Genomic DNA, 21,045 nt, shown 5'->3' with positions numbered 1-21,045 from the left:
TATAAGTTTTTCATCAACAAGAAACGCTGGACGAAGAGTTGAGCCTCATCTCGGTTGTAGTCTTCTAGACTTCCTTACAATTTACTTCACACGTGCCTCAAACAAGGAAGCATGACTACAATTTTGTGCTGGAAAAATGTATATATAAAAGAAATCGTATCATGGTATTGGTAGCTGCTTAAACATCTAACCTGCCACCTTTGCCAGGTTAAGAGAAGAAAGCAACTGAAATCACTTAAAAGAATAGCGCGCTATACGCCGCTAATAGCACGGTATACCGTATATAGAATTGGCTCGATAAATTAATCAATGTATAATGTCTCGTTAATAGCACGTTATAGCGTCCTATATCATGCTAATAGCATTTTTTAGGGATGACGCTATTGTTTCCATTGACTCAAATACAAATTTATTCCTCTATGTGCTGCTCGTGGGTAAATTTATAATTCATGGGTGATGGAGGATATGTTGCTTGACAATGTAGCCATGCGGTACGCTTCGTAAAACAATCAGCCGGCGGATGCTCCCAATAATTGGTTGGGGTTATCATGTTCTAGCTAATTAGAGCATCTCCAGTTGGTTGGTCCCTAAAGGCGTAAAATAGTGTCGTCTAGGGGCGCGTCGCTGAAAAATCAGTGGGCATTCGGTTTCTCAGTTGCCCCCCCCCCCTCCCAAAGGTTGCTACCAAGCGTTTTAAAAAAAAAACAAACTTGGATTAAATACGGTCAAAAACTACTTAAATTTGAAGGAAATTAATAGTTTTTCATTGATTTTTTACAAAGTGAAATAAAAACATAATTGACTCTAACTGAAAACTACGTCGCCGCTGTCGTCTGCCCCCGCCGCCTTTTACATGCCGAGAAGCTTGTGGAAATTGGTGTAGTCACCGCCGCCGTCGTCAGGACACATGTCGCCGTGCCTTCATTGTACCGCCCGTGAAAAATCAATTGAAGGCTGACCGGCGGCGCAACCTTCGTATTGGTTCCCGCGGGAAACGGGGCGACGAGGACGACGACCACGCGCGAGTCGCCGACTCGGCGGGGTCCACAACTGTTTTGCGTCAAAAACGTTTCCGCCGGCGCCCTCGGACGCGCCACAGCGCGCTGGATTCGGCCTGGGACCTACGGGGCAAATTTCGACGCTAACCGACGAAAACACGGGCTCGTGGCGGCGGAAATAACCGCCAAAGTACTGGTCGGGGCAAAAAATGTTGCCAGACCATACCCCGCAAACGCGTCCGATGGTACAAAAATTTGCGGAGTGTGACAAAAATCCGCCATCAACCTTCAGATTCACGGGGTGGGAGGCCGAACGGATCTCTCCCCTTATCCGCAACGAGATTTAGCGCGAGGGAAATTTCCGTGCGGCCGTTCCCCGCTCCCCCTCGTCAGCAGCCATTGCCCCGCCCACCGCGCACTCGGGACCTTCTTCCCCACCATTCTTCGCTGCCACGGAAGCCTCTAGTCGGCGGATCTCGTCAACGTGGAGGTCGCGCACGCGCAATCCCGCTCGACGGATCTCCTTGCCAGCCATGTCGCCCCCGCCATCGCCCAAGGCACTAATGTGTCTGCCCGCAAGCGGCAAGGTGATGTCTACTACGCAACCTTCTCCTTGTAGACGTTGTTGGGCCTCCAAGTGCAGAGGTTTGTAGGACAGTAGCAATTTTCCCTCAAGTGGGTGACCTAAGGTTTATCAATCCGCGGGAGGCGTAGGATGAAGATGATCTCTCTCAAGCAACCCTGCAACCAAATAACAAAGAGTCTCTTGTGTCCCCAACACACCCAATACAACGGTAAGTTGTATAGGTGCACTAATTCGGTGAAGAGATGGTGATACAAGTGCAATATGGATGGTAGATATAGGTTTTTGTAATCTGAAATTACAAAAACAGCAAGGTAACTAGTAACAAAAGTGAGCACGAACGGTATTGCAATGCGTGGAAACAAGGCCTAGGGTTCATACTTTCACTACTGAAGTTCTCTCAACAAAGATAACATAATTGGATCATATAACTAGCCCTCAACATGCAACAAAGAGTCACTCCAAATTCACTAATAGCGGAGAACAAACGAAGAGATTATTGTCGGGTACGAAACCACCACAAAGTTATTCTTTCTGATCGATCCATCATAGAGTTCATATTAGAATAACACCTTAAGATACATATCAACCAAGACCCTAATGTCACCTAGATACTCCATTGTCACCTCAAGTATCCGTGGGCATGATTATACGATATACATCACACAATCTCAGAATCATCTATTCAACCAACACATAGGACTTCAAAGAGTGCCCCGAAGTTTCTACCAGAGAGTCAAAACGTGTGCCAACCCCTATGCATAGGTTCCCAATGTCACGAACCCGCAAGTTGATCACCAAAACATACATCGAGTACTCACATGAATCCATGTGTGCCAACCCATATGCGTAGGTTCCCAATTGTCACAAACCCGCAAGTTGATCACAACAGATAGACACGTGCAAGACATACATCAAGTGTTCTCAAAGACTCAATCCGATAAGATAACTTCAAAGGGGAAACATAATTCATTACAAGAAGGGAGAGGGGGAAGAACATCATAAGATCCAACTATAGTAGCAAAGCCCACGGTACATCGAGATCAAGACATCTCAAGAACACGAGAGAGAGAGAGAGCGATCAAACACATAGCTACTGGTACATACCCTCAGCCCCGAGGGAAAACTACTCCCTCCTCGTCATGGAGATCGCCGGGATGATGAAGATGGCCACCGGAGATGGATTCCCCCTCCGACAGGGTGCCGGAATGGGCTCCAGATTGGTTTTTGGTGGCTACAGAGGCTTGCGGCGGCGGAACTCCCGATCTAGGTTTCTTTCTGGAGGTTTCCGTATTTCTAAGACGAGATGGTGTCGAGAACAAGTCAGGGGGACCCACGATGGAGTCACAAGCCCTTGGGGCGCGGCCAGGGGGGTGGGGGCACCCCCAGGCTTGTGGCTTCCTCGGGACTCTTCTCCGGTATCTTTTTCTTCCGGTATTTTTGATATTTTCCAGAAAAAAGCTTTTCGGGGATTTTCTTCCGTTTGGACTCCGTTTCAAAATCTCCTCTGAAAGGGGTCAAAAACATGGAAAAACAGGAACTGGCACTTGGCACGGAGTTAATAAGTTAGTCCCCAAAAAATATATAAAAGGCATGCAAAACATCCAAAGTTTGACAAGATAATAGCATGAAACCATCAAATATTATAGATACGTTGGAGACGTATCAAGCATCCCGAAGCTTAACTCCTGCTCGTCCTCGAGTAGGGAAGTGATAAAGAATGAATTTTTGATGTGGAATGCTACCTAGCATAGTTGTCCTTTGTAACTTCTATCACGTGACACGAATGTTCTGATCCGTAAGATTCAAAACAATAGTTTGCTATTGACATGAAAACAATAATACTTCAAGCAAACTAGCAAGGTAATCATAAACTTTTAAAATAACAAGGGCAATGAAAGTTATCCCTACAAAATCATATAGTCTCACTATGCTCCATCATCCTCACACAACTAATGTAAATCATGCATAACCCCGGTATTGGCCAAGTAATTGTTTTCGCACTCTTACTTTCTCAAACCTTTTATAACTATCACACAATACATGAGCGCGAGCCATGGATATAGCACTATAGGTGGAATAGAGTGTGGTGGTGGTTGTGAGACAAAAAGGAGGAGATGGTCACATTGACTCGGCGTATCAAAAGGCTATGGAGATACCCATTAATAGATATCAATTTGAATGAGTAGGGATTGCCATACAAGAGATGCACTAGAGCTATAAGTATGTGAAAGCTCTAAAGGAGAACTATAGTGGGTGTGCATCCAACTTGCTTGCTCACGAAGACCTAGGGCAAATTTGAGGAAGCCCATCATTGGAATATACAAGCCAAGTTATATAATGAAGATTCCCACTAGCATGTGGTAGTGACAAAGAAAGAAGCTCTCAATCATGAAGAACATGGTGCTATCATGAAGCACAAGTGTGGAAAAAGATAGTAGCATTGTCCCTTCTCTCTTTTTCTCTCTTTTTTTGGGCTCTTTGGCCTTTTTTTTTGTTTGGGCTCTTTGGCCTCTCTTTTTTCCTCACATGGGACAATGCTCTATAATGATGACCATCACACTTTTATTTACTCAAATCTCAAAGCTTTAGAACAAGGATGACTCCATAGGAAACGCCTCGCGCAATGATCTAGCGTAGCAATGACATAAAAAATGGACAAGCCATGAAAACATCATGCTAGCTATCTTACGATCATGCAAAGCAATATGACAATGATGGCACAAGTCATGAGACGGAACGGTGAAAGTTGCATGGCAATATATCTCGGAATGGCTATGTAAATGCCATAGTAGGTAGGTATGGTGGCTGTTTTGAGGAAGGCATATGGTGGGATTGTGCACCGGCGAAAATTGCGCGGTACTAGAGAAGCTAGCAGTGGTGGAAGGTGAAAGTGCATCTATACCATGGACTCACATTAGTCATGAAGAACTCATATACTTATTGCGAAAGTTTTTATTAGTAATCGAAACAAAGTGCTAAACGCATACTCCTAGGGGAAGGGTTGGTAGGTGTTAACCATCGCGCGATCCCGACCGCTACACAAAGGATGACAATCAACAAATCAATTATGCTCCGACTTCCTAACATAGCGGTTCATCATACGTGCATGCTACGGGAATCACTAACTTTAACACAAGTATTTCTAGATTCACAACACCCTACTAGCATAACTCTAATATTACCATATCCATATCTCAAAACCAATTGAGAGGAATCAAACTTCTCTTACTAATCAATGCACAAGAATATGAAGGTTTCTATCCTCTTTGGATGCCTATCATATTTAGGACTACTTTCATAGCACACGCCAATTACCATGCTGATTAAGACTCTAAAAATGATCTAAGTGTAGCACGAGAGTTCAACTATTTCTGTAAAATATAGCCATTGCAATGCTCTACAAAGATATAAGTGAAGCATTAGAGCAAAAGACAAACTACTCCAAAAGATATAAGTGAAGATCAAAGAGTAGTTGAACAACTATTTGGCTATGTGAAGACTCTCCCATCTAAGAATTTCAGATCCTAATTACCTTATTCTAACAAAATAAAATGACGCTCCAAGCAAAACACATATCGTGTGGTGAATAAAAATATAGCCCCAAGTAAAGTTACCGATGGATTGAAGACGAAAGAGGGGATGCCTTCCCGGGGCATCCCCAAGCTTAGGATTTTTGGTATCCTTGAATATGGCTTGGGATGCCTTGGGAATCCCCAAGCTTAGGCTCTTGCCACTCCTTATTCCATAGTCCATCGAAGCTCTACCCAAAACTTGAAAACTTCACAACACAAAACTTAACGGAACTTCGTGAGATGGGTTAGTATGATAACGAGAAAATCAATCACTTGGGTACTGTCAAAACAAGACTCGTAATTATTTTCACACAATTCCTACTGTATCTTAATATTTCCACAATTTATATTACTCAATATAATCTATGAAAACACCAAAACAAGCAAACTATGCATTGAAAACAGAATCTGTCAAAAACAGAACAGTCTGTAATGATCTGAATGATCACCATACTTCTGCACCTCCAAACATTCTCAAACATTACGAAAGTAAGTTAAATTTGCATATAAATCAGCAGCAAAAAGAATCAACTCAAAATCTCTTTCTGGATAGAAATGAAAAATAATTTTGTGAGCAGAAAGTTTCTGTCTTTTTCCAGCATGATCAAACAACTATCACCCAAGCTGTCATAAAGGCTTTACTTGGCGCAAACGCTAATTAAAACACGAAAAACACAATCATAACAGAATTATGATAGTGTGGAAAAAGCAAAACAGAAAGAAAAAAACAAAAATAAATTCATTGGGTTGCCTCCCAACAAGCGCTATAGTTTAACGCCCTTAGCTAGGCATTGATTTCAATGATGCTCACATAAAAGGTAAGAATTGAAACACAACGAGAGCATCATGGAGCATATGGCTAGCACATTTAAGTCTAACCCACTTCCTATGCATAGGGATTTTGTGATCAAACAATTTATTGGAGCAAAAATCAACTAGCATAGGAAGGCAAAACAAGCATAGCTTCAAAAATTTAACACATGGAGAGGAAGCTTGATACTATTGCAATAAGTAGAAGCATATGATCCTTGATACGTCCATTTTGCATCATGCTTTCATGTTGATATTTGTTGCTTTTTGGACTGTTATATTACTTGTGGTACCATATTTATGCCTTTTCTCTCTTATTTTGCAAGGTTTATTTGAAGAGGGAGAATTCAGGCAGCTGGAATTCTGGACTCGAAAAGGAGCAAATCCTAGTCCACTATTCTGCACATTTCCAAATGCCCTGAAAAGTTACGTGGATTTCTTTTGGATTAAATAAAAAATACTGGGCGAAAGAACTACCGGAGGGGGGCCACCAGGGCTCCATAAGCCCCCACTCCGCCACCCCCTAGTGGCGGAGGGCAAGCTTGTGGGCTGCCTAACGGCCCACTAGCCCCCCTCTTTTTCTATATGAAGCGTCCTGGTCCAGAAAAAATCATTAGGGAGCTTTTTCGTGGTTTCGCCGCCGCCACGAGGCGGAACTTGAGCAGATCCAATCCAGAGCTCCGGCAGGACGATCCTGCCGGGGAAACTTCCCTCCCGGTGGGGGAAATCGTCACCATCGTCATCACCAACACTCCTCTCGTCGGAGGGGAGGCATATTCATCAGCACCATCTCCTCTCCAATCCCTAGTTCATCTCTTGTAACTAATCTTTGTGTCGCAACTCCGATTGGTACTTGTAAGGTTGCTAGTAGTGTTGATTACTCTTTGTAGTTGATGCTAGTTGAATTATTTGGTGGGAGAGTTTATGTTCAGATCCTTGATGCTATTCATTACACCTCTGATCATGATTATGATTATGTTTTGTGAGTAGTTACTTTTGTTCCTGAGGACATGGGATAAGTCATGCTGATAATAGTCATGTGAATTTGATATTCGTTTGGTATTTTGATATGATGTATGTTGGTTTTCCACTAGTGGTGTTATGTGAATGTCGACTACATAAAACTTCACCATATTTGGGCCTAGAGGAAGGCATTGGGAAGTAGTAAGTAGATGATGGGTTGCTGGAGTGATAGAAGCTTAAACCCGAGTCTATGCGTTGCTTCGTGAGGGGCTGATTTGGATCCACTAGTTTAATGCTATGGTTAGACTTTGTCTTAATTATTCTTTTGTAGTTGCGGATGCTTGCGAGAGAGGTTAATCATAAGTGGGATGCTTGTCCAAGTAAGGGCAGTACCCAAGCGCCGGTCCACCCACATATCAAACTATCAAAGTAACGAACGTGAATCATATGAACATGATGAAACTGGCATGACAGAAATTCCCGTGTGTCCTCGGGAGCGTTTTTCCTCCTATAAAACTTTGTTCAGGCTTGTCCCTTTAAACAAAAAGGATTGGGCCACTTTCAGCACCATTTCTACTACTTGTTACTTGTTACTCTTTTCTTGCTACGTTTCGCCTCGCTACACAATCACTTGTTACCGCTACTTTCAGTGCTTGCAGTTATTACCTTGCTGAAATCTGTTTATCAGAGCCTTCTGCTCCTCGTTGTGTTCGACACTCTTACTTATCGGAAGGACTACGATTGATCCCCTATACTTGTGGGTCATCCAGAATCTTTTCTGGCGCCGTTGCCGGGGAGTGAAGCGCCTTTGGTAAGTGGAAATTGGTAAGGAAACATTTTTATACTGTGCTGAAATTTATTGTCACTTGTCACTATGGAAAGTGTTTGTTTGAGGAGTTTGTTCGGGGTATGTTCCCCACGAACGGAAGCACGAGGAGTTGATCCTCAACCTGAGGTACCTACTGAAAATATCTTTTATGAAATTCCTTTGGGCATGCTTGAGAAACTGCTGGCTAATCTTTTCACAGGAGATGGATCTTCACATCGACACTTGCATCTAATCTATGTAGATGAAGTTTGTGGTTTATTTAAGCTTGCAGGTTTGCCCGAGGATGAGGTAAAGAAGAAAGTATTTCCTTTATCTTTGAAGGATAAGGCGTTGACATGGTATAGGCTATGTGATGATACTGGATCATGGGGCTACAATCGGTTGAAATTGGAATTTCATTAAAAGTTCCATCCTATGCATTTAGTACATCGTGATCGGAACTTTATTTATAACTTTTGGCCTCGTGACAGCGAAAGCATAGCTCAAGCTTGGGGGAGGCTTAAATCAATGCTATATTCATGCCCCAATCATGAGCCCTCGAGAGAAATCATCACTCAAAACTTTTATGCTCGGCTTTCTCATGAAGATCGTACCATGCTTGACACTTCTTGTGCCCGTTCTTTTATGAAGAAGGATATTGATCACAAGTGGAATTTATTGGAGAGAATCAAACGCAACTCTGAAGATTGGGAGCTGGAGGAAGGTAAGGAGTCAGGTATGAATTTCTAGTTTGATTGTGTTAAATCTTTTGTTGAGAGAAACACTTCTAGAGATTTTAGCGCTAAGTATGGACTTGACTCTGAGATAGTAGCTTCTCTTTGTGAATCTTTTGCTGCTCGTGTTGATCTTCCCAAAGAGAAGTGGTTTAAATATCATCCTCCTGTAGAAAGCAACATAGCCAAAACCAATCTAGTTGAGGAGAAAGTCATTGCTTTTAGTGATCCTGTTGTTCCTTGTGCTTACACTGAGAAACCACCATACCCTGCTAGGATAAAGGATTATTCTAAAGCTCCAACTGTGATACGTAGGGGTTACATTAGACCACTTGCACCCCCTGAGGAGATTAGAGTTGAACCTAGTGTTGCTATTATCAAAGATCTCTTAGCCAAAGACATAGATGGGCATGTTATCAAATTCTGTGAGGACTCCGCTAGAATTGCTAAACCTCACGCGAAAGACAAACACGGACCTATAGTTGGCCTGCCCGTTGTTTCTGTCAAGATAGGAGATCACTGTTACCATGGTTTATGTGATATGAGAGCTAGTTTTAGTGCAATACCCCGTTCTCTGTATGATGAAATCAAAGATGAGATTGCACCTGCTGAGTTAGAACCCATTGATGTCACTATCACGCTAGCTAATAGAGACACTATCTGCCCTCTGGGAATTGTGAGAGACGTAGAAGTCCTATGTGGTAAGACGAAGTATCCTACTGATTTCCTCGTCCTTGGCACTGCACAAGATAGCTTTTGTCCCATCATATTTGGTAGACCCTTTCTCAACACTGTCAATGCTCACATTGATTGCATTAAGCAGACTGTCACAGTAAGTTTCGAGGGTGTGTCTCATGAATTTAATTTCTCCAAGTTTGGAAGACAAACCCATGAAAGAGAGTTGTCTGGTAGAGATGAAATCATTGCTCTTGCCTCTATTGTCGTACCTCATACGGATCCTTTAGAGCAATATCTGCTTGAGCATGAAAATGATATGCATATGGAGGAGAGAGATGAGATAGATAAAATTATCTTAGAACAATATCCTATTCTCAAGAATAATATGCGTGTTGAACTCCTTGGGGATCCTCCCCCACCAAAGGGTGATCCTGTGTTCGAGCTTAAACAGTTGCCTGATACTCTTAAGTATGCCTATCTTGATGAGAAGGAGATATATCCTGTCATTATTAGTGATCTCCTCTCAGAGCGCGAAGAGAAGAAGTTACTAAAAACTATGAGGAAGCACCGTGCTGCTATTGGATATATCTTTATGATCTTAAGGGTATTAGTCCTACTCTATGCCAGCACAAGATTAAAACTGATCCTGACTTCAAACCAGTTGCTGATCATCAAAGGATATTAAATCCTAAGATGAAAGAGGTCGTTAGAAAAGAAATATTAAAGCTTCTGGAAGTAGGAATCATTTATCCTGTTTCTCATAGTGATTGGGTAAGTCCAGTACATTGCGTACCTAAGAAGGGAGGTATCACCGTCGTTCCTAATGATAAGGATGAACTAATCCCACAAAGGATTATTACCGGCTATAGAATGGTGATAGACTTCCGGAAACTCAACAAGGCGAAAGATCATTATCCTTTGTCGTTCATCGACCAAATGCTAGAAAGGCTATCAAAGCACACACACTTCTGCTTTCTAGACGGTTATTCAGGTTTCTCGCAAATACCTGTCGCACAATCTGATCAAGAAAAACCCAATTTCACCTGCCCTTTCGGTACCTTTGCCTATAGACGTATGCCTTTTGGCTTATGTAATGCACCTGCCACCTTCCAAAGATGTATGATGGCTATATTCTCTGACTTTTGTGAAAAGATTGTCGAGGTTTTCATGGATGACTTCTCCGTTTACGGGTCTTCCTTTGATGATTGCCTCAGGAACCTTGATCGAGTCTTACAGAGATGCGAAGAAACCAACCTCGTCTTGAATTGGGAGAAGTGCCACTTTATGGTTAATGAAGGTATCGTCTTAGGACACAAGATCTCTGAAAGAGGCATTGAAGTTGATAAGGCTAAGGTTGATGCAATTGAGAAAATGCCTTGCCCCACAAATATCAGAGGTATACGAAGTTTCCTAGGTCATGCTGGTTTCTATAGAAGGTTCATTAAAGACTTCTCTAAGAGTTCTAGGCCTCTTACCAACCTCTTGCAGAAGGATGTTCCTTTTGTTTTTGATGAGGATTGTGAGGAAGCTTTCGAAATACTTAAGAAGGCTTTGATAACCGCACCTATTGTTCAACCACCTGACTGGAACTTGCCTTTTGAAATCATGTGTGACGCTAGTTATTACGCTGTTGGTGTTGTTCTAGGACAAAGAGTTGACAAGAAGTTGAATGTCATTCACTACGCTAGTAAAACTCTAGATAGTGCCCAAAGAAACTATGCCACTATGGAGAAGGAATTTTTAGCAGTCGTGTTTGCATGTGAAAAGTTCAGATCTTACATAGTTGACTCCAAAGTCACTATTCACTCTGATCATGCTGCTATTAAGTACCTCATGGAGAAGAAGGACGCTAATCCTAGGCTGATCAGATGGGTTCTCCTGCTACAGGAATTTGATTTGCACGTTGTTGACCGAAAGGGTGCTGATAACCCTGTAGCAGATAACTTGTCTAGGCTAAAGAATGTCCTTGATGACCCACTACCTATTGATGACAACTTTCCTGATGAGCAATTAAATGTCATCCGCACTTCACATAGTGCACCGTGGTATGCCGATTATGCAAACTATATCGTAGCCAAATACATACCACCCAGTTTCACCTATCAACAAAAGAAGAAATTCTTCTTTATTTGAGACACCACTTTCGGGATGATCCTCACCTTTATAAGGAAGGAGTAGATGGTGTTATTAGACGTTGTGTGCCTGAACATGAACAGGGACAGAGCCTGCAGAGGTGTCATTCCGAAGCCTACGGAGGACACCATCCTTGAGATAGAATTGCCCATAAAGTATTGCAATCAGGTTTTTATTGGCCCACTCTCTTCAAGGATGCCCGTAAGTTTGTCTTGTCTTGTGACGAATGCCAAGGAATAGGGAATATCAGTAAGCGTCAGGAAATGCCTATGAACTATTCACTTGTCATTGAACCATTTGATGTCTGGGGCTTTGATTATATGGGACCCTTCCCGAGTTCCAATGGGTACACTCACATTTTAGTTGCTGTGGATCACGTTACTAAGTGGGTAGAAGCTATCCCCACTAAAAATGTTGATCACCACACCTCTATTAAGATGCTTAAAGAAGTCATATTCCCAAGATTTGGAGTCCCTAGATACTTGATGACTGATGGCGGTTCACACTTCATTCATGGTGTTTTCCGCAAGATGCTAGCTAAGTATGATGTCAACCATAGAGTTGCATCTCCTTATCATCCTCAGTCTAGTGGTCAAGTGGAGTTGAGTAATAGGGAGATCAAGTTGATCCTACAAAAGACCGTTAATAGATCTCGAAAGAACTGGTCTAGCAAACTTGACGATGCACTATGGGCTTATAGGACTACTTATAAGAATCCCATGGGCATGTCACCGTATAAAATGGTTTACGGTAAGGCATGTCATTTACCTCTTGAGCTGGAACACAAAGCTTATTGGGCAATCAAAGAGCTCAACTTTGATTTCAAACTTGCCGGTGAGAAGCGGTTGTTTGATATCAGCTCGTTAGATGAATGGAGAGCCCAGGCATATGAGAATGCCAGGTTGTTCAAGGAAAAGGTTAAAAGATGGCACGACATACGAATACAGAAACGAGAGTTCAATGTAGGTGATTATGTCTTGCTATACAATTCTTGTTTGAGATTCTTTGCAGGCAAGATTCTCTCTAAATGGGAAGGTCCCTATGTTGTCGAGGAAGTATATCGTTCCGGTGCCATCAAAATCAATAACATGGAAGGAAATTTTCCTAGAGTGGTAAATGGGCAAAGAATCAAGCATTACATCTCTGGTACTCCCATAAATGTTGAGACCAATATCATCAATGTCATAAATCCAGAGGAGTACATAAGGGATGTTTATCAGCCTGTTTCAGACCTTGAAAACAAAGATGTATCTGTTTCGGTAAGAAATTGGACTCCGATACTTATCCAATAGGAAATTTCTTCCGTTTTGGAATTTTTGGAAAATTAGAAAAATAAAAAGCAGTCCGGAGAGCGAACGAGGCGGCCACAAGCTCTGCCACCGCCCCCTACCCCCCTGGTGGCGGAGGGCAAGCTTGTGGGCACCTCGTGTGCCTCCCGGACTCTGTTTTCTTGCGGAGGACTCCTTCTGGCCCAGAAAAATCAATATCTAGTCGCCCGAAGGTTTTGATCTCCGTATCGCGTACTTTTCCTCTGTTTTCGTTCCGAGCTTGTTTCTGTCGCAAATCTAGGTCAAGATGTCTTCTCAAGATTAAGAGGGAGAGAGCTATGTGGCTGACTACCTTGCTAACCCCAAGGTCTATGGGGACTTGGAACCATATGGCTGGACCACTGATGAGGAAGAGGACTATGAGCCCAAAGGGAAGGAGCAAACGAGTTCCAATGAAGAGGAGGCTCCTCTACCTCAACCTGCAAACACTCATGTGGAGTTCAAGAAGTCAAGCCTCCCTGACCATAGGAAGAATCCTAAGACCTTGTTTATCCCTTCTCGTTTCTTGCAGGAGAGTAAGCAGGAGCTTTGCCATAGAGTTTTGAAACTTGAGGAGGAAAATGACGATCTAAGGGAGCAAAACTTTTTGCTCAAGTGGAAATTAGACGGAGGATCAGACTACTCCGACAACAACACCACCATCACCACCAAAGGAAGACAACTAAGCCTTGGTATGGGCAATCCCCTTGGCTTCTGCCAAGCTTGGGGGAGTTTCTCTGGTATCGTATCACCTTTATATCTTTTGCTTTTACCTTTGTTTTAGTTCTTTCCTTTTCAGTTTTTATTTCTTCTTTTAGAGGAATAAGTCTTTAGTTTTTAGTTTGAGTCTTTTGCTTTTGTCTCTCCCCCGATGTATTCGAGCTTACGAGCTATATAAAAAAGAGTGTCTTAGTCAAGGGCTTTGCTTTGTGCCATGATCAAAAGTATGAAAAGAACGATAGCATGAAAGATCATGAGACGATCTTATGGAAAGTGATAACTTCACTTATGACACGTATGATGATTGAAACTTGTTGAGAACAAATCAACATAGACCTCAGTCATTGTTGCAATTAATAAGAAGTAATAAGGAAAGAGAGGTTCACATATAAATATATCATCTTAGACACTTTTTACAATTGTGAGCACTCACCAAACTATTACATGCCTAGGAGTAGATGTTGGACAAGGAAGACAACATAATGAATTGTGTTTGCTTGGTTCCAAACAATGTTATATGATTAGAGATCCCTTAGCACGTGACGATTGCTTCCACCTCATATTAACCAAAACTCCCGCACCAAGCAAAGATACTAATTGTGCATCCATAAACCTCCAACCAGTTTTGCCATGAGAGTCCACCATCTTTACCTATTAATAAAGCACGTATCGCTTCTGTCGTACGCCGTCGGCACTTTTGCATAAAAAACCCTCCACTTTTAGGTATTCAACCCGTAGTCCCTTCACAAGTGGATCTGACGGGACCTGGGAAACGAAGCTCACCTCCCGTGCTCCCGGCGGCTGTTGGCCACGGCTCCCGCGGGCCACCGCACCCACCACACGCGGCTCCCGGGCGCGGGGGGTGCGATGGTGCTGGAGCTGGACGCGGCGGGGGCGTCGCCGGCGACCGGGGAGGGCGCGGGCGCGCTCAAGCGGCGGCTGGAGGAGGCCATCGACGGCGCCATGGCCCGCATGTCCGAGCCTGAGTGGGCGCCCTTCTGGCCCGGCGCCTCCTACTTCGCGCCGCCCCGGCCCGCGGGCGCCGCCCTGGGCCTGCTCGAGCTCGTCACTCGCGGCGGCGGGATCGGGGTGCTCCCGCCCATGCTCTCTGACGACGAGGCCCGCGTCGTCGCCTCCTCCTCCCGTGGCTACCCCTGCTCCGCCTACTTCGTCGACGGTGAGCGCCGCCCCCAGATCCCCCATTTCCTCCCTTCCCTTCCTTCCTCGATCGTGTTTGGTTGGTGAATCGTGGATGTATTCCATTAGGTTCGACGCCAGGAGGTTCATGGAGAGGATGAGGGGGAAGCGGCTCATGTTCGTGGGGGACTCGCTGCATATGTATACATCTGCTTGTCCTTCAGGATGTAGATGCGTGTAGTGGAAGTGCGTAACCATGGGCTATGGCTTTTGGCTAAAAATGTAAGTCTATATTGCTATGTGTTTATAATGTTTTGTTTTACAACATGTGCACATACAATCCATTTTTTTTACAATCTCTACTCATATTTATCAGGTCAACCAATATATTCATAGAATACTTGTCGAGGCTGATAGCAGTGCTGATAGTGGTGATGATTTATGGTCTGCTGTTCGAGAAGATTTATGGTCTGCTGTAGGGGAAACTGGTGCAAACATTTACAAAAGAGGTGATTTCAAAGAATCGTAGATGGCAGATCTTGATGTCTATTTGTTGAAGAAGGTTGAGAGATACACCTCAGTTTGTAACTACTGAGTTTGAGGACAAGTATCTTTACTGATATCTTGCTATAGGTTGGACTCTTTCCGGATATTCTAGAAAGGAAAGCATCACGCCACCTAGAAAAAGGAGATCATGTAAAACTCTTTCCTTCTCTCGATATTTATTATTAATGTTTATCCGACGAGATTTAAATTGTACATTGTGTTTGCCCTTCAGGTTTCCGCTCTTATTACTGGAGAATTCTATACGAGAGATCAATTTCCTGGATTTGGAAGACCGTTTGTGTTCAACTCAGAAGATCAGAAAAGGTATTGATGTGTAATTAGCTGTATAGTATAACTATATGTTATTTCATCAGATGTTGTATCTACTAGGTTGTTTTGACCGGAGATATCTACTAGGTGGGTGACTGATGTTCTATCAATAGACACTCACTATGTAGTTACACTTTGCATGAGCATAGTGAGCGCTGGTGAATGGTGATCCCTAGCAAACTATGAGTCGAGCAATTCTTCGACATCCTGCTGCTTGGCTGCATCTTCAGTTGTGCTGTATTGGACCGGGTAGAATTCATTTGTAGTAAAATATCTATTGATATAAGATTGCTAATACTTTCAACTGAGTTTTGAATTGAGAATTATCTGGTTCTGGTGTAAAATTCCTAAAGGAAAAGTGATCTAAGTAGTTCTCCAAGTGTTGTGGACTAGCAGCACGACACTGACGTTGCGAATAAATAACACAGTAATAACGTGCTAATGTTCGGCAACTGAGCTGACATACATGCTGTAAATCGGATAACATGCCATCTACATAATTGTCTGAATAAAATCTGTGGTGTACATGTGAATCGTCGGGGTTTCTAATTTTGCTTCTTGTGTGGTTTTGTTTTCAGAGTTGGCCGTACATCTGAGGCCAAAGAGTCAGCTCGAGTGGCTCTAAAGTCACCATGGTGGACACTGGGCTGTAGATACGAAGTATGGTTTCCCCCTGTTACCTCCTCCCCTTCGCTTCCTTGCTTCTATGCCTCAGCCGGGCAACCTTTGACCCATTTTTGTTCCTTTTCATCATTCATGTGTAACAGGAGGCAGCTGAATTAGCTGGGTGGGAGGATGAGCAGATCGAGTTCATAAGAGAGAAGGTATCCGAGGAGGGCAAACAAGACGATCTGAAGAAAGGAAAAGCTCCAGAGCAGGTCTGTAATTACAAACCGTCTACCATCCTATCATCGACGCCCAGTTGCTTCCCTGCACCTTGTTACATGCCCATGGCATTAGCAATAATACAGAGTCAAAACTCAGCATCTTACACAGATGAGAGACAGGTCCGTTCATTAAGCAAGGCTTACGGCTAAGTCAAGAATCAGTATTTACAATCAAATCAGATTTATTAATTACAGGATGCATGGTAATACTGGGATGCCACTTGAGTTGGGGGAAATAATACGAGCAACTCCAATCCAGATCTCTGCAGATGGTGGTGATGCATCATCAGTTCATCACCATTACAGGCAGAGGTCATGGCACTTCAAGTTGCTGCTCCAACTACATATCAGGTTACCAACATGCCAATTACTTTCCGGGTGGACAATCTCACTTTGCCAAAAGTAGCAGTTTTCCTCTGCCATGGGCACTAAGAAATTAGAAGCCAATTAGCAAGTTTGTTTGCTACAACGACCACTCTAAAAACTCAGGTTCTTCGCATATCGACCATCCACACACACAAAAAAAGGTTCTTCACATATCCAGAGATAGGAACACGAATGTGCTTCAGGATGCTTGTTGTAGCCCAACACATAGTGGAGATCAATGCCTTGTTTCTTTTAAAGCTAGGCAATCTGGTCGTAAAGGATTTCCAAATCCTGCCAATAAACTGTGGTGGCGCTGCCATTTGTCGCATTGCATCCTGTGTTTGCTTTGCGGCAAAGTTCGGTGTGTCGATCCATTTTCTGTGTACATAATTCGTCATATGTTGTATTGTTTGCTTCCAGTCGTTTACGATTTCTACCATTGGCAAACGTCGAGGCGGCCCTTTCGAGAAGGTCAACTACACAGAGGCACGCGAAGAGGGAAACATAAAATGTTCGCAAATTCAAAAATTGTTCGGGATTTTTGTAAAAATATTTGCATATTAAAAAAATCGTAATTTTTGAGAAAACATTCGTGAATAAAAAAAAAGTCCATCATTTTAAGAAATTTCTTTAATGCAATTAAAAAAATGTTTGATAATTCCAAAAATGAATTATTCGCCAATTCACAAGAAAATACTTGAAAACAGTTTGTAATATAAATTATTGTTTGGAATTTTAAAAAATCTTTATAAATAGTAAAAAATGTTCTCGATTTTAAAAATGTTCCCAGATGTGTAAAAATGTTCATGAATGATCGAATGTATGTAGTTCAACAATAATGCTTCTGAGTCTTTTTGATTATATACCTGAGTGAATTTTGAAGAATAAATTGTCGGGGTGGATCGGAATATTACAATATATTTTTAAAAATGTTTCTTAAAATTCAGAATAATTCTTTGAGTTGCCAAGTTTTTTGACAATCATTATATTTTTTTTTTAAATGAACATTGTTTCAACTTCTGGATTGTGAATAAAATTAAAAGAAAAAAATATTTTCTTGCATTTGTGAACAAATTTTTAAAATCATGCGATGAGATATGAACATAATGTGGTCATCGTCATTGAAGATAGTGGTTTTTTTTCTCTCGTTGCAACGCACGGGCCCTTTTGCTAGTACCTACCTATGGATTGAATAAAATCCTTCAAGTAAGTTGTCATCGGTGCAAGCAATAAACATTGCTCTCTAATATGTATGATCTATTAGTGTATGAAAAATAAACTTTGTACGAACCTGTGATGAGGAAGACATAAAAGCGACAGACTACATAATAAAGTTTTTTATCACAGTAGGCAATATAAAGTGATGTTCCTCCGCACTAAGAGGACACGCATTCAAACCTCAAAAGCGCATGACAACATCTGCTTCCCTCTGTGAAGGGCCTATCTTGTACCTTTACTTTTTACCCTTGTAAGAGTCATGGTGATCTTCACCAATTCTCTATTTTTGCCTTTGTCTTGGCTGCCGTCACATGTTTGGGAAAGATTTATATTCATATATCAACTTGGAGTTGAGTACTTATGCTTTATTGTTGTTGACTTTATCCTTGAGGTAAATGGTTGGGTGGCAAAACTATAAGCCCCTATCTTCCTGTGTGTCCAGCTGAAACTTTGACACCATGAGTATCACGTGAGTTGTAACAATTGTGGAAAACAAAAGAGATGATTGAGTATGTGGGTTTGCCTTACAAGCTCTTATTTGACTTTTTCTGATGTTGTGATAAATTGCAATTGCTTCAATGACTATGGACTATTGTTGGTTACTTATCGGTAAGGTTTTTGCTTAATGCTTTGCTTTGTGAAGGAATTGTTACTTTCCCATAAGAATCTTTATGATATATTGTTGTTCTATGTGTGATCATGATGCCCTCATGTCTGTATTATGTTTTATCGACACCTTCGTCCCTCAACATGTGGACATGTTTATGGAACTTGGTTTTCGCTTGAGGACAAGCGAGGTCTAAGCTTGGGGGAGTTGATACGTCCATTTTGCATCATGCTTTCATGTTGATATTTGTTGCTTTTTGGGCTGTTATATTACTTGTGGTACCATATTTATGCCTTTTCTCTCTTATTTTGCAAGGTTTATTTGAAGAGGGAGAATTCAGGCAGCTGAAATTCTGGACTGGAAAAGGAGCAAATCCTAGTCCACTATTCTGCACATCTCCAAATGCCCTGAAAAGTTACGTGGATTTTTTTGGATTAAATAAAAAATACTGGGCGAAAGAACTACCGGAGGGGGGCCACCAGGGCTCCACAAGCCCCCACTCCACCACCCCCTGGTGGCGGAGGGCAAGCTTGTGGGCTGCCTGACGGCGCACTAGCCCCCCTCTTTTGCTATATGAAGCGTCCTGGTCCAGAAAAAATCATTAGGGAGCTTTTTTGTGGTTTCGCCGCCGCCACGAAGCGAAACTTGAGCAGATCCAATCCAGAGCTCCGGCAGGACGATCCTGCCGGGGAAACTTCCCTCCCGGTGGGGGAAATCGTCGCCATCATCATCACCAACACTCCTCTCGTCGGAGGGGAGGCATCTTCATCAACATCTTCATCAGCACCATCTCCTCTCCAATCCCTAGTTCATCTCTTGTAACCAATCTTCGTCTCGCAACTCCTATTGGTACTTGTAAGGTTGCTAGTAGTGTTGATTACTCTTTGTAGTTGATGCTAGTTGGATTATTTGGTGGAAGAGTTTATGTTCAGATCCTTGATGCTATTCATTACACCTCTGATCATGATTATGATTATGTTTTGTGAGTAGTTACTTTTGTTCCTGAGGACATGGGATAAGTCATGCTGATAATAGTCATGTGAATTTGATATTCGTTCGGTATTTTGATATGTTGTATGTTGTTTTTCCTCTAGTGTTGTTATGTGAACGTCGACTACATAACACTTCACCATATTTGGGCCTAGAGGAAGGCATTGGGAAGTAGTAAGTAGATGATGGGTTGCTGGAGTGACAGAAGCTTAAACCCGAGTCTATGTGTTGCTTCGTGAGGGGCTGATTTGGATCCACTAGTTTAATGCTATGGTTAGACTTTGTCTTAATTCTTCTTTTGTAGTTGCGGATGCTTGCGAGAGAGGTTAATCATAAGTGGGATGCTTGTCCAAGTAAGGGCAGTACCCAAGCGTCGGTCCACCCACATATCAAAGTATCAAAGTAACGAACGCGAATCATATGAACATGATAAAACTGGCATGACAGAAATTCCCGTGTGTCCTCGGGAGCGTTTTCCCTCCTATAAGACTTTGTTCAGGCTTGTCCCTTGCTACAAAAAGGATTGGGCCACTTGCTGCACCATTGCTACTACTTGTTACTTCTTACTCTTTGCTTGCTACGTTTCGCCTCGCTACACAATCACTTGTTACCGCTACTTTCAGTGCTTGTAGTTATTACCTTGCTGAAATCCGTTTATCAGAGCCTTCTGCTCCTCGTTGGGTTCGACACTCTTACTTATCGAAAGGACTACGATTGATCCCCTATACTTGTGGGCCATCAATCCTCTCTCATAGTAATTTTCAGTAGCATCATGAATGAATTCAACAATATAACCAGCACCTAAGGCTTTCTTTTCATGATCTACAAGCATAGGAATTTTACTACTCTCCACATTAGGAAATCTATTCTCAAGAATAGTAGTGGGAGTATCATAAAAGACTTGAGCACTACAAATTGTGTCCACAATGAAAAAAAGGTTTAGCAAAGGTGTTCTCGAGAGTATGACAAGTTTTATCATCCCTCTTCTTTAAAGCATAAGTATCCTCACAATAATCATCATAGATAGGGGGCATGCTTTCATCAAAATGATTTTGATCATTCAAAGTGGAAGAACTAAAAATATCATCTTTATCAAATATAGCATCCCCAAGCTTGTGGCTTTGCATATCATTAGCATCATGGGTATTCAAAGAAGTCATGCTAAGAACATTGCAATCATGCTCAATATTCACATATTCTATGCCAATCATTCTATGTAATTCTTCTTTCACCACTTGAGCACAATTTTCCTTCCCATCATGCTCACGAAAGACACTCAAAAGATGGAGCATAGGAGGCATCCTCAATTCCATTTTTTTGTAGTTTTCTAGCGAAAGAACAAGAAACAAAAATATTCGATTACAAGATCTAAAAATATCCGAACGGAGCTCTCCCCTTATCCGCAACGAGATTTAGCGCGAGGGAAATTTCCGTGCGGCCGTTCCCCGCTCCCCCTCGTCAGCAGCCATTGCCCCGCCCACCGCGCACTCGGGACCTTCTTCCCCACCATTCTTCGCTGCCACGGAAGCCTCTAGTCGGTGGATCTCGTCAACGTGGAGGTCGCGCACGCGCAATCCCGCCTGACGGATCTCCTTGCCAGCCATGTCGCCCCCGCCGTCGCCCAAGGCACTAATGTGTCTGCCCGCAAGCGGCAA

At 42.6% G+C, this 21,045-nt stretch overlaps 1 protein-coding gene and 1 pseudogene across 1 annotated transcript; both read left to right on the top strand.

Annotated features, from left to right (window-relative positions):
* The first annotated feature begins 1,531 nt into the window (after positions 1-1,531).
* LOC123441356 lies at positions 1,532-14,662 on the top strand. Its single transcript, XM_045117828.1, has 3 exons — positions 1,532-1,565; positions 14,088-14,486; positions 14,576-14,662. Exons 1-3 carry the CDS (start codon positions 1,532-1,534, stop codon positions 14,605-14,607), a joined length of 465 nt encoding a protein of 154 aa, XP_044973763.1. The 3' UTR covers positions 14,608-14,662.
* Positions 14,663-16,974, top strand: LOC123439267 (annotated as a pseudogene).
* The last annotated feature ends 4,071 nt before the right edge of the window (positions 16,975-21,045 follow it).

This window comes from Hordeum vulgare, chromosome 3H (assembly GCF_904849725.1).
Source record: "Hordeum vulgare subsp. vulgare chromosome 3H, MorexV3_pseudomolecules_assembly, whole genome shotgun sequence".
Taxonomy (NCBI): Eukaryota; Viridiplantae; Streptophyta; class Magnoliopsida; order Poales; family Poaceae; genus Hordeum; species Hordeum vulgare.
This window is presented reverse-complemented; position numbering and strand designations above follow the sequence as displayed.

Excerpts from the sequence above, each read along its gene's own strand:
- LOC123441356 (XM_045117828.1), top strand. The coding sequence starts at position 1,532 with ATGTCGCCCCCGCCATCGCCCAAGGCACTAATGT. Across the intron at positions 1,566-14,087 it reads ATCGCCCAAGGCACTAATGT|CTCACCTCCCGTGCTCCCGG; the intron begins GTCTGCCCGCAA and ends TGGGAAACGAAG. Across the intron at positions 14,487-14,575 it reads CTCCGCCTACTTCGTCGACG|GTTCGACGCCAGGAGGTTCA; the intron begins GTGAGCGCCGCC and ends GTATTCCATTAG.